The 13630-nt window shown below is 39.8% G+C and overlaps 1 protein-coding gene across 4 annotated transcripts in view; it reads left to right on the top strand.

Moving 5' to 3' along the window:
• The first annotated feature begins 766 nt into the window (after window positions 1–766).
• LOC111156775 (telomeric repeat binding factor 1) overlaps window positions 767–13630 on the top strand; it is a 34328-nt gene continuing 21464 nt past the window's right edge. For 2 of the 4 annotated variants that reach the window (XM_022517846.1, XM_022517844.1), the window contains exons 1-4: window positions 767–1089; window positions 7423–7518; window positions 11052–11173; window positions 12618–12704. In XM_022517846.1, coding sequence (XP_022373554.1) covers window positions 783–1089; window positions 7423–7518; window positions 11052–11173; window positions 12618–12704 — 612 coding nt within the window. In that variant the 5' untranslated portion in view covers window positions 767–782. Of the gene's footprint in view, window positions 1090–7422; window positions 7519–11051; window positions 11174–12617; window positions 12708–13630 lie in introns of all 4 variants that reach the window. The other 2 variants (XM_022517845.1, XM_022517843.1) reach the window with 1 other exon arrangement.

Here is a 13630-nt window from a genome sequence, read left to right as displayed (position 1 = left end):
CTCTTACGCTCTTAAGTTTCAAAGTCCAAAATAAGTATCCCCTTATTATTTAAAAGCTGAACTCCATATTCTATTTAAAACCCTAATTAAATTCATTTCCATAGTAATATACTCTTTCTAGAGTAGTGATCTTCAAAATGTGGTCCCCAGACAAGCAGCAGCTCTAGCATCATCTGGGAACTTGTTAGACTTGCAAATTCAAGGAACTCAAGCCAGACCTACAGCACAGAAACTCTGGGAGTGGAGCCCAGCAATTATGTTTCAACAACCCCCGAGCGTACTGTGACGAGCGCTAAGGTTGGAGAGGCATGGATGTACGTCCGCTGGAATGGTTTTGGTTGGGGATCGCATACTGTCTTACGCGAATACTAGCGTATGAAGCGTTACCCTTAAATAACAGTGACAAGTTCTAGTAACCTACCTTTTTGAAGTACACCGCGGGTAAGATGCTTTTCTATTTTAACTTACCGCGTTTCCGTTCCCGTCCATACTGCATTTTATCAGGGCTAGAAAGCAGGTCCCTCACTTACTAATCTCACCGGTAGCCTGGGCTGTACTAGTCCAGTAGACCCGCAAAGCCCGGCCCCAGAGCCGCCGCGAATTCAACATCCAGAGGCGGGAGCAGGCATCGGCCAATCAAAAGCAGCGCTCGCCCATCCTGGCAGTGTGATTGGTGGTTTCCCACCGGCGGACGCGACCCGTGGGGGCACGCCCAGGGTCTTTCAGCACTAGCCAATCCTCGCTCGGCGCCTGGAGGGGCGGACCCGTTCGAGTGATTTAACATGGCGGAAAGTGCCACCGTAGAGGCTCCGAGTCCGCGGGGTTGTGCGGATGGGGAGGACGCAGACCCCCCAGAAGAGGGGATGGCAGAAACGCCGAGAGACGATCAGGAGCAGTTTGAGTGCCAGGAATTGCTCGAGTGGCAAGTGCAGGTGGGGGCCCCCGGGGAAGAAGAGGCCTCCGGCCCGGTGGCGGAGGCCGAGGCGATAGCTGCCGGCTGGATGCTCGATTTCCTCTGCCTCTCTCTTTGCCGGGCCTTCCGCGACGGTCGCTCCGAGGATTTCCGCCGGACCCGCGACAGTGCGGAAGGTGAGTGCTGGGCAGGCCCGGCGGGGGGCTGCGCTGGGGCCGGGGCGACGACGCTTGGCGGGGCGGGAACGGCGGCGGGCGGTCGAGGCCTGGTTTGCTGCGCCGTATACCTAGTCGGGTCGGTGACGACGGGGGCTGCTGCGGCCGTCAACCAGAGAGACCGAGGCTCTGAGGAGAACGTCGGTTCGAATCTCTCATTGGCCCGTTTTCAGCTTCTCAGTTTTTCTCAGATTCTTGTTTTTTCTCTTAAGTAAAAAGGATAAGACCCCTCCCCCTTGTAGAACTGATACAGGATTCGGTGAGTGAAAATGTATAAAATTGCCCAGTGTCCCAAGTCCTTTTTCTTCTTTGGTGCTTGTATTTGTTGTTTCTTTCGACTCAGGTATTCCTGTGATGGCGTTTATGAAGCGGTCACAATGGCCTCCAAATGACCCAAGCACCGGGGTTTTCTGTTATTTTGTGAGCTTCTCCAATCCCATTTGGCCTGCTTGCACATCAGTAGGCTGCAGGAAAAAAATAACTTGTCAGTGAAATGTGCTCCTTAGACAACACAGCCTTTGACCGACAAAGACACAGACTCCTAGAGAAGACTAGCCTGGCTTTTTTAGTGGTAACAGAAAGGTGCTCTGCTATTTAATATAAAATTAAATACTTTGTAAAACTATATGGACACATTTCATCTTCATGGTAATCCCATTGCTTAGGCAAGTAATTTTAGTTTATAGAGGAGTGGACTAATTAAGCAGCCTCCAGTATTGGTAGGTTCAAGGGAATGTTCCACACTTGCGCCTTATCTTCCAGTTCAAGAAGTTTTCCTCCAGCTCTGTCGGATAACACTGAAGCCATGGTTAGTTAACATGAATGAGAAAGTTAAGTTGTAAATTAGTGTATTACAATGATTTATTTAAAAAGTCCACTTTGGGGAAGACGGTACAGTTATCTGCTTGTCAATGAATTTGGGTTGGAAACATCAGTATGACTTCCGGTTTGGCTTAATTACCTTAATACCTTTAATACAGGTATAGATGGTGTTCAGAAACAAAGTTCAGCTAAGTAAATTTGCAAATGTAACTGCAGAGCTAATAAGCAATTTCATGAATTGGGCAGACAACATCCCACCTAGCGAGTAGGCAGGGAGCTTGGTGTTGTACAAAATGGAAGGTTTTTATAGATGGAAGGTGGGGCAAGAATGTTATTAGCAAAAGAAAAGGATTGTTTTAGGCTTAGGTACTTTCCCTTAGGAGGAAGAGCAGGGGGTCTTATGCAGATTACCTCAAATTCCTTTGGGGCTGGAGAGGACCCATTTGGCAGACTCTGGCTCCAGTCACAAAATTCCTTCCCAACAGGTTAAGATTGTATTTCTGGGGGACATTGAAAGTGCAATTAGATTTGGTGTTAAGCCCCAGTTTGGGCCAGTGGTTCTCTTTTAACAGTGATTACATACAGAAGTATGTATGTAATATCCATATATATGTGGGTATTTCTATACATCTCTAGACACAGGTTAATATATATGCATGTATTTCCTCGTTCTGTTAGATGAAAGTGCACAGAAGCAATGTAACCCTAAGTAGCAACCTATCACTCAAGTCTTGGCTTCTAGTATTAGTCCTTAAGAAAGACAGCCAGAGCTCTTTGGAGAAATAGCCTGATTCTGGGACTGGGACAGGAAGTGTGCAAGATGAACCTGGATCATCTTGTACCAGAAAATAAGGAAATGCAAAAACCATCCAAACAAAAAAACCCCACAGCGGTGACATTACAAAGGGACAGGAACCAACTGCAAGAGCTGCCAATGGCCAGAGCAACTTGAGTAAGAAAATAGTTTGGATTAGAACCCAAAGGTCAAATAATTATCTGTGAGCCCATAATGATGGAATAAATAGTGGGAAAAATAAACAAGTGGGAGAAGAAACAAATCTCATACAGAAGAATTCAGGTAATTTATATAGTAGCTACTGTGTTCTCAAGGAAGTGAAGTATAACACCCCATTCCTTAAATGCGTGCTGTGCATAGGGACTTTATTTTGAAGACTACAGTATGGACTTGGAGGGAGGATAATTTCACAGTAGAGAAACATAACAAACACTACTTAACCCCTAGGCAGCAAGGTCAACAGGAACAGTGCCAGTGGTGGTGTGTACACTTTATATGATGTGTTGAAGATAGAACTTCTTTGATCTTTCTCCCAAAACCCCTTCACTTATTCAAATTGTAAGGAAAACATCAGACAAACTACAATACAAAATGCCTCAAAACTGCCAAGGTCCTCAAAACCACGGGAATCTGAGAAACTTTCATAGCAAGCGATGCCTAAAGAGACATGATAACTGAATGTAATGTCCTGAGTGGGATCTACAGCAGAAGAAGGACATGAAGTAAAAACTAAGAAAATCTGAATAAAGTATGGACTCTAGTTAATAATGTATATATTCTGTACTAATATAAGATGTTACTAACGGGAAACTGGGTGGAGGGAGTATAGGACTTAATCTTCACAATACTGTAAATTAAAAACCTTTCTAAAAAATAAAGACTCCTTTTAAGGTTGTAGAACAAGGTCCAAAGAATAATCTAGGCCACCTCTATTATTTTGAAGTTAAGGGCACAGAAACCCAGAGAAAGTAAACTATTTTCAAAGTTGCTCTGCTAATCAGTGACATATAAATTTGAACATAGTGTTATCTCTCTCCATTTTTGACCAAAAAGACTCCCTTTTATCTTTTATAGGATTTCATTTATTACAATTTTCAGTGTTATAAAAATACACAACTCTTGATGCTTTCTCAAAAATTCTTAGCACTTTCATTCTGACTCAGAATTGTTCTCACACCTCACTTAATTCAGATAATACCTTTTCCAGACTGTTATTCCTAACCTGTCTCTTTCCATGGGAAGCAGTGTAAGATAGTGGGTAAGAGCATGAGCTCCAGAATAAATTGTCTGAATTTGATTCCTGACTCTTCTATTTTCTAGTTGTAAGACCTGAATCAAGTTACTTACCTTTTGGTACCTCAATTTCTTCATCTTTAGAATGGTGACAGTAGTATCTACCTCACAGAGCTGTTGATCCGTATAAAGTAAGGTTTCTCAGCCTCAGCACTGTTGACATGTTGCACCACATAATCCTTTGTTCTGTGTATGCATGAGAGTGGGTGGGGGCGAAGGTGGGGCTTCTGTACGAAGTAGGATGTTTAGCATCCCCCTAACCTCAACTACTAGATGCTAGGAGCATTCCTCTTACATTCATGATAATCAGAATTGTCTCAGACACTGCCATAACTCCTCTAGGGATCAAAAGGACCTAGTTGAAAACTGCTGGTGTAAAGTGCTTAGACTAGTACCTGGTATTAGAAGTGCTTAAACATGGTTGCTGTTGTAGCTAGTCATTAGATCTCCCTTATGTGTCTTTCTGTCAGCAGTGTTTGGTTACAAGTGAGGAAAAAGCAGATAGCAAGGTTCAACCAGGTTTTCATTGTTTTTACTTTGTTTATTGTCTAACAGGTACAAAGAACAGAAGGGCAGTGGTGTATAAGGTAATTCGTAGTTTTTGCATAATGGACTAAAGGGAAGTGAAGGGAAGTAAAGATAGAGGTCCGACTTTCTTCTCTAGAATAGAGTATATTTTGTTTTGCTTTTTTGTACCATACTTTTAACCTTTGTGGCATTAAAATTTTAATAACTTGCATAAATTTGGGGTTGTGTCTTCTCAAACTAAAACCTTCCTGAGGAGCAGGGGCTATCTTATCAGTCCCTAACATTGGCTAGCAGTAGATGTTTACTAAATATTGAATGAATTGTTTAAATTTTATTTAAGTTTTGTGCTGTCTCTGAATCCTGTTTAATTATATTGCGGCTGTATTTGGTCCAGATAATCTCTAGGATAGCATGAGAGTATGCTATTTTAGAATTTGAAATAAATACAAATAAATGTATTTGTCTCTTACCTCCTTAGTAACTGCAGGACTGCTTTTTGATTTTGCTAGCTGATTTAATCTTTATATACAACAGCCAAGCCCTGGGTGAAGTATAACAGTGGCATCTTCAGGTTTTACTTTATAAACATTATTTCCTCAGAGAAGCTTTCCTATCTTATCCCTCCAGCTAGCTACTGAAACACACTCTAAGGTTTGTTATATTGCACCCACAGCATTCTGTACTTGTCTTTTTCAGTTTTCCCCATGTTTTTACTTGAATTACTCAATCATTTGTCTTTCATTTCTACATAGTAATAAACTCATTGAGGCCCAGGATTATGGTTTATGCACCATGATACTCACTGCCTAACACAATATCTGGGTGGGCATTCAAGTAGTTGGGAGATTAATATTTTTTTTTAAAGATTTTATTTATTTATTTGACAGAGATCACAAGTAGGCAGAGAGGCAGGCAGAGAGACAGAGGAAGAGAAGCAGGCCTCCTGCTGAGCAGAGAGCCCGATGCTGGGCTCGATCCCAGGACCCCGGGATCATGACCCGAGCCGAAAGCAGAGGCTTTAACCCACTGAGCCACCCAGGCACAGGGAGATTAATATTAATAAATTTGTTTCTATACATCTGCAATCTTTTTCTTTGGAGTTAGGGTTGTGGAGAAACAGAGGTTTTGATGGAAAAATAAACTTTTAATTGCTGAGATTGTATCCTGGAAGTTTTTAAACCAATAGCAGAAGGGGAATAGAGGTAGTTGGTAAGCTGGGCCCTAAAGTTGCTACCTCTTTCCATGTCTGCCCCCCCCCCCCGTGACTTCCTGTCTCAAACCTAATTACAATAGGGAAGGGAACTATTCTCTTTATTTTGCTGGGTGATGATCTAGACTGGAGATGGAGAAGGGGGTGACCACAAGTTCCCAAGAATGAGGGACATAAGTCCATTCTTGTACTGTCTCTGTCTGAGGTATAATCCCTAAGACCCCTATCAAAGGGTAAAAGGTAGCTATATGGACTCAGTTTGCTTCCAGACATTTTCCAGAGCTTTTCTATCTAGCAGTCACCAGTGTACAAAGCAAAAACCAAGGCACACCCATGACAGCCCCTTTGAATTTTCAGACTAAGTGTTAGAGCTGAGCGGCAGCTTTTGAACATTTCTCTTAGATGAGCTGCATTATGATTTTTTTTTTTTTTTTTTTTTTTTTTTGCCCTGAGGAACCACACTCAAGGTGGTTTTAGCCTGGGAATTAGAACATGGAGCACCTTATTCTGCCACCACAAACTCTTCCACCAGCCAGCTTGGCAGGTCTGACCTGCTCACTGTCAGCTTCTCCGCTTGCCCAGGAGCCTCTGCTTAGCAGAGCATTATAGCAGAGTGTTAAGGCGAAAGTGCAGAGCAACCGTTGCCAGAGGTGGCTGTCCTGAGGGAGGTCATGCGTCCCTGGGCCCATAGTCCTGGGGGGCTCAGTGTCACACCTGTTGGGACTGCAGGACCAGCTTGACCAGCTTCACTGGCCTCCTGCCTCCCTCTGATGTTATGCTGTGGCCCTCCTGGAGCTTCCGCATCAGGGCTGCCGAATGCTAGAGTTGCCTTCTCCCTACGGTGAGAAAGACCAACACACTGTTTGTTGGATTCGGCTGTGAGCTCACTTCTTCAGACCCACACAGCCTCTGGAAAAGGCTTCGGGGCCTAGGGTCTAGTACCCTGTCGCCACCGGGGCCATCCCTGTCTTCGGTCAGCTTGCCCCCCAGTAAATATGTTTTTTTTTTTAAGTCTTTGTGAACTTAAGAGACTCACTTAACTGAAACCTTGACTGAAATAAAGTATTTCCTATAATAGGAGTTTTAAGGTACAAAATAAGCTTCCAGCTAATGATTTGACACATTTTATAGTTTTGAATTTAATTGTCCCTTTTTTTAGTATAGAGTGCTACTTGTGGAAGTACTATTAAATATTTATTATTCTGCATGTGAAAAACTATTTTATTTTGTAAGTGTTCATTGCTATTTTTCTCATTTTTAAAAAATTGCCTGTAAACAAAAGCATACAGTTCCCAGTGTGTGACAGTTTTTGTTTGTAACCTATTATTACTCAGCCAACCACACAGAGGTGCTGCTGGGTCAAGTTTGGGTCGTTTTTTGTTTTTTTTTGTTTTTTTTTTTTTTTAATTAATTAATTATTTATTTATTTATTTGACAGACAGAGATCACAAGTAGGCAGAGAGGCAGGCAGGAGAGAGAGAGGAGGAAGCAGGCTCCCTGCTGAGCAGAGAGCCCAATGCGGGGCTCGATCCCAGGACCCTGGGATCATGACCTGAGCTGAAGGCAGAGGCTTTAACCCACTGAGCCACCCAGGCGCCCCAAGTTTGGGTTTTTTAAAAAATGTTTTAATGTTTTTCTTTTTCAGCTATTATTCATGGACTGTCCAGTCTAACAGCTTATCAGTTAAGAACGATATACATATGTCAGTTTTTGACAAGAATTGCCTCAGGAAAAGCCCTTGGTAAGTATGTGTTTTTATCTTATTTTGGAAATATTTTAATCTATGCCTAAAGGTAAAACAATGAGAACAGATGAGATCTGTTATTTTTGAGAGTTTGCACAATGTGTTTGGGATGTTCATCTATGCAAGCATATCTAAAGCAACTAAAAGAAATAATAGTTACAGTCTTCTTAGAGCACTGGTTGTCAAACTTAGCTTGCTTCAGAACTATTAGAGAACTTGTTTAAAAAAAAAAAAAAAAAAAAAAAAAACAAAAACCAGAATTCTCCACCATGAATTCCTGATGAGGTAGGATGGATGGGAGGGGCTGTGGAGTTTGTGTTTGTATTGGAGTTTCCAGATGCTTCTACACTTGATCTTAGCCAAAAGGCCGAGAAGCTCCAGATGCTTCTGACACTGCTATTGGTAAGCTATACTTCATGGACTGTCTTTTGGAGAGTTCACCTCATACTGGACTGTATGGTAAGTTTGTGGCGACTCTTACTATCATACACACTTTTTTTAGTAGCAACTATGATAATTGACACCTCTTATTTGAACTGGATTTCCGCACTTCTTTAGATAGGCAAATATGATTTGTAGCTATAATAGCTCTACAGGTTATTTTAGATTGTAATGGGTAAGCCTGCTTCAGTTAATGAGTAATGCCTGATATTTACAACATGGTCATTTAAAGGACCTCTTGATGCAAATAATTACATATTTATGTTGGTTTTATAATTTACATAATGCTTTCCCAGAGTGCCAGTTGGTAGTCGGTACTTAAAATGAAACCAGTTACTTACAGTCCTGTTGTGTTATATGAAGTCCCAGTGTGCTTGTACCATTCTCATGGCCCTCACTATCTAGCTCTGGCTCACATAGCATACTCTCTGGGAGTGAGGCTGGGTCTGGAGTTGGTGCCATGACTGTAAGTGAACAGGACTAGAAGCAGAGTAAATGTTGGCGAGATAGATCTATAAGTAGTCTGGGCCTATAGCTAAAGAAGAAAACCATCTTGATGTGGACACAGAGAATTCCTGATCATGTAGACAATAAGTTAGCATGGTTGTTAACGGTTGTTTTGTAAATTAAAATATGACAATATACTCTAAAGTGCCCAGCTGCATTTCACATACTAGCAGTTGTTCAGTAGTTCTTACTTTCTCCCCTGACAACCCTTCCTCCAACCTGTCTTTTCATTCTGAAAAGAAATGCAGATTTTATGTATAACCCCACTAATCTTGAAATTCACCAGGATCCCCCTTTTAAGTATATCTTAGAATAGGCCGTCAGTTATCAAGAATCAGTGTATTTCACCATAATGAGCTCAAGTGAAGCAGCAAAATTTTAATTTATATGTTGGATTTTTAGCTATACATAACTCTTTTGTCTTATTTTTAAGTGGTTGCTCAACAGCAGCACTGCCTAATAGAAAAATCATGTGAACTACATATGTAATTGAAAAGAAATAGGTGGAATTAATTTTAGCAGTATCCTACTTATCCCAATATTTCTAAAATACATATCAACATGTAATCCATATAAAACATGTTAATGGGCTATTTTACCCCCTTTTTTGCAGATTTTTGAAATCTGGGGTATATTTGATACTTAAAGTGCATCTCAGTTTGCAGTTAGCCATATTTTAACAGCTCATTAATTATATACGGCCAGTGGCTACCATATTAGCTTTAGTTTCCTGCTGCAGATAGCTTTAAAATATGGTAAATGTCTTGAAGGGGAAATGTTTGTCTATGGCAGCCACCCTCATCTCATGGAACTTTATTTTTTAAGATAACGTGCAACTCTGGGAGACTTCCCTTCCTTTCCACTCCAGCTTTCTACAGCACCCAGAACTCAGCAGATGTCTTGAGGGGAAAACCAACCATGTGTTTCAGTTCCTCTAGTTTCCAGTCCACCAAAGTAGCCCCAAGGAAACCACCAGAAGCTTTTCCTCATTTTCTTAACCCAGTGAAATCTCCCTGCCTGGAATACACTGAATCCTCATCCTTATAAGAAATATGGCCAGGGAAGAAAAGCTGCAAATCATTGACTAATTCCTGGAAATGTAGTTCATGTGGTTCTCTTTGCTTCCATCACTATCCCATGTCTTTTAGCAATATGATTTTGCAACTTACTCCGCTTTTTTCTAGTTGTAACAAGAGTGTTGGCCTACTGTAATATCCTATATTCTACCAGAAGGTGAAAGGCTACTCTAAAATTTTTGAAGTTAAGATCTAACATAGGTACATTTTTTTCTGTATCCCACATTTATAAGAAGGCAGCAGATTAATGAGATGGGTTAGATAATGTCAGTCAAGAAAGACTTAGTAGGAAATATAAATACTGAAATGAGTTTTTAAAAGAAAAACAAATGTGAAATGAAGATGGATTAGGCAGTCTGCCCTTCCATTTCATGCTTTCCAGCACATAGTCAAGCCTTACCAGGCATCTTGTTATTCCTGAAACATACCTTTTTTCTGAGATAGATTAAGTGGTTTTTAAGGGTTCTGGTGTCTGCTTTCTGCTACTCGCTAGCTGAGTGACCGAAATCTCAGGTTCTACTTTATAAGACAGGGTTGGTAATGTTATAAACCCTTTTTTTTTTTTTTTAAAGATTTTATTTATTTGACAGAGATCACAAGTAGGCAGAGAGAGGAGGAAGCAGGCTCCATGCTGAGCAGAGAGCCGGGTGCGGGGCTCGATCTCAAGACCCTGGGATCATGACCTGAGCCGAAGGCAGAGGCTTTAACCCACTGAGCCACCCAGGCACCCCGAGTGTGAATATCTTTTGTCCTCTTCCTTATGTTCTACTGCTGCCTTTCTGAAATATTCTTCCCATCCTTCTCCTCTTCACTTAGTTATCTCCTGTTTATACTCGATGTCCCAGTTTGGATGGTTTCTCTTTCATAAAGGATTCTTTTGTTAGTATCCTTTCATAGAGCTGGTCTTCTTGGAAAACATAGATGCATGGGCTCTACCCTGTATTAATAAAATCAGTCTCTAAAGGATGGGTCGAGGCATCTGCATTTTTATAAAAGCTCCTCAGGTGATTTTGAGGTATAGGTAGGGTTGAGAAGCACTGGCATAACACATAATTCTAGTAGAGTACCAGTCACATTGGTTTGTCTTTCTTCATAGCTAGCATGTAAGTTTCATAAGGTCAGGAACTGTTTCTTCTTCCTGGTCAGATCCTAAGTATCTGGTATAGGGCCTGAAATATAAAGAGACTTTCTTTGTATATGAATTATATTTTTATGTTTAAAATGTTGGATAAACAATGAGAAGATAACAGGAAATTGTTTCTACAAAGTAGGAATTGTTGAAACTGCTAACATTTAAATTGCATGCTCCTTCCAGTTTTTCAAAGGAAAAAAAAAGGAAATTAACTTGTAAGTTATATCACTTGCCTAAAGTGTTGTATACAGGAATAGTACCTGGCACATAGTATATACTCAGTAAATATTTAAAGAACTGAAATCATAAAAAATTGACAAAATAAGGTTCTGCTTAGCTTCCTAAGGTACTTATTTTTGTTCTGGTTTTAAAAGATGCACAGTTTGAAACTGATGAACGAATTACACCCTTGGAATCAGCCCTGATGATTTGGGCTTCAATTGAAAAAGAACATGACAAACTTCAAGAAGAAATAGAGAATTTAGTTAAAATTCAGGTATGTGTGTTACATTATTATTACTATTTTGCATATAACATCAAAAGAAATTAAGAGCCACTTAAGAGAAGTTGAGCAGTAAACCCAAAGTAAAATTTAATATAATAATTCTCTTCAGAAATTTGACCTTTGGTTAATAATCTTCATGCAAGCTCTGAGAACTGGGACTTAATGTTTGCTACCTAAGTATATATTGCCCCCACATGAGAAAATACATCACATTGATTTAAAGATCACAAAGCAACTTTCAAAAACAAATGGCTTGTGCTCTCACAATTTCTATTCAAGATTACAAATATAAAAAAAAAATATTTAAAAAGAAATCAATGGATTTTTGTAAATAGGAGAATGTAAAACTTTAGATATGTAGAGGGAATTTTAGAAGTCACCTATTAAAGAGTGAGAAGCTAAAACAGTCATTCAAAGATACAGTAGCAGAGAAAATATGTTTTGCTCGCAGGCAAAGGAAATACTAAGGATTGTTCTAATTAAATATATTTGTCCTCATTTTTAGAAAATTATTTTATGGTGGGGTAGGAGAAAAAAATCTGAATGATCTCTCACCTTCCCCCAAATTAATTATTGTTAGTTTGGTGACTGCCATGTAGAATTAAAACCGGAAGAGAATGGCAGAAATATGACTACTACTTTAAAGAATTTCAGCCTGGGACAAAGAAGTGTTTTATATTATATCAGTTTTGGGGTGTTCCAGAGAAGGAGGCCATCATTTTATACTAGTATAACATTGAATGGGTTACCATAAATACACAGCAGACATGTAATACATTGCATACTATTTGTCAGGTACTGTTCTAGGCACTTTTCACATAGAAATCCAATCCTTACGGCAACCCTATGAATAGGTACTAGTATCTCTGCCATTTTACATACAAAGAAACAGAGGCACACGAGGTTAAGTAGCTTACCAGAGCTACCCAGATGATATTGGTAATTCCCTGTTTTACTATATACATTATCAGAAAGGCCAGATTATCAAATGCTCATTCAGAAGCATCTGGTTTCCTAGGTTTCTATTAGAAATTTTCCAGGGATTCTAACTAGCTAATTTTATGTATCCTAATCATCATGAATGCCAGCTACCTCCGATTTCATTTACCTTTTGCCCAAGTTAATATTTAGGTGGGTCCTAAATGTACATAATCTAGCTCCTTATTTATTTATTAATGTCTGCTTTTAATTGGCCTAAATTCGAAAGAGCTAGAATGCTGTGCATTTATCAGTAAATATGCAAGGGGCCAGTGAAACATTTTTTACATCTTTTTCAAACCACAGTTACTTCATCTTTGAAAAGATATTTTATGTCATGTATCCGAATTTTTAAGTAAAGTAGTTTAGACTTAACAGGACTTATTTCAATATTAAGCAATAGTTATACATTTTAAAAAAGCAATCTAAGGTTTGTATTTGTCATCTTGTCTTTTAGGCTATAGCTGTTTGTATGGAAAATGGCAATTTTAAAGAAGCAGAAGAAGTCTTTGAAAGAATATTTGATGACCCGAATTCTTATGAGGTAGTTGTTTATAATAGAATCAGAATTTTAGAATTGTTTATATGGAGTGAGGTAAATGAAGGAACACTGGAGAAAGAAAGTGATGCTTTATCTTTTAAAAAGTATAGAACAGTGCTGTCCAATAGAAATATAATTGCAAGTCACACGTGTGTTAGTAGCCACATTAAAAAAGTTAAACTAGTGAAACAGATTTTAATATTTCATTTAGCCCAATATATCCAGAAACATCATTTTTAACATTTAATCAACATTAAAAAATATTGAGGGGATATTTTATACTCTCTTTTTTGTACTGAATCTTTGAAATCTGGTGTGTATTTTATACCTATGTCTAAATTCAGGTCTCACATTTCAGGGGCTCAGTAACTACCTGTGGCTAATGGCTACCATATTGGGCAGCACAGGTACAGAAAAAAAGTTTTTTTTTTTTTAAGATTTTATTCATTTAGTTGAGAAAGAGAGAAAGAGAGCACCTGCATGGGCAGGTGGGAGGGGCAGAAGCAGGCTCCGCGCTGGTCTGGGAGCCTAGTGGCCCTGGGGTCATGACCTGGACTAAAGGCAGCCAGTTAACCTACTGGGCCACCCAGGCACTCCCAGAAAAAAAAGAAAAAAACAACATTATAATTAACTTGTTTTTCTAGAGGGTTCTTACATGATCATTAGTAGTTTATGTGTTTATGTATAATGTTAAGATCAATTGAGCTTAGTTCTTTAAATATTAAAAATAAAATGTTGGAATAAATTGAGCTTATTTTTACTTAAATAAAAAATAGTTTTAGGGGCGCCTGGGTGGCTCAGTGGGTTAAGCCGCTGCCTTTGGCTCAGGTCATGATCTCAGAGTCCTGGGTTCGAGCCCCGCATCGGGCTCTCTGCTCTCTAGGGGAGCCTGCTTCCTCCTCTCTCTCTGCCTGCCTCTCTGCCTGCTT

This window comes from Enhydra lutris, unplaced genomic scaffold (assembly GCF_002288905.1).
Source record: "Enhydra lutris kenyoni isolate GAN:26980312 unplaced genomic scaffold, ASM228890v2 scaffoldscaffold49, whole genome shotgun sequence".
In the NCBI taxonomy this organism is placed as follows: domain Eukaryota; kingdom Metazoa; phylum Chordata; class Mammalia; order Carnivora; family Mustelidae; genus Enhydra; species Enhydra lutris.
Note: the sequence above shows the minus strand (reverse complement) of the source record. Positions and strands in the feature narration are given on the sequence as shown.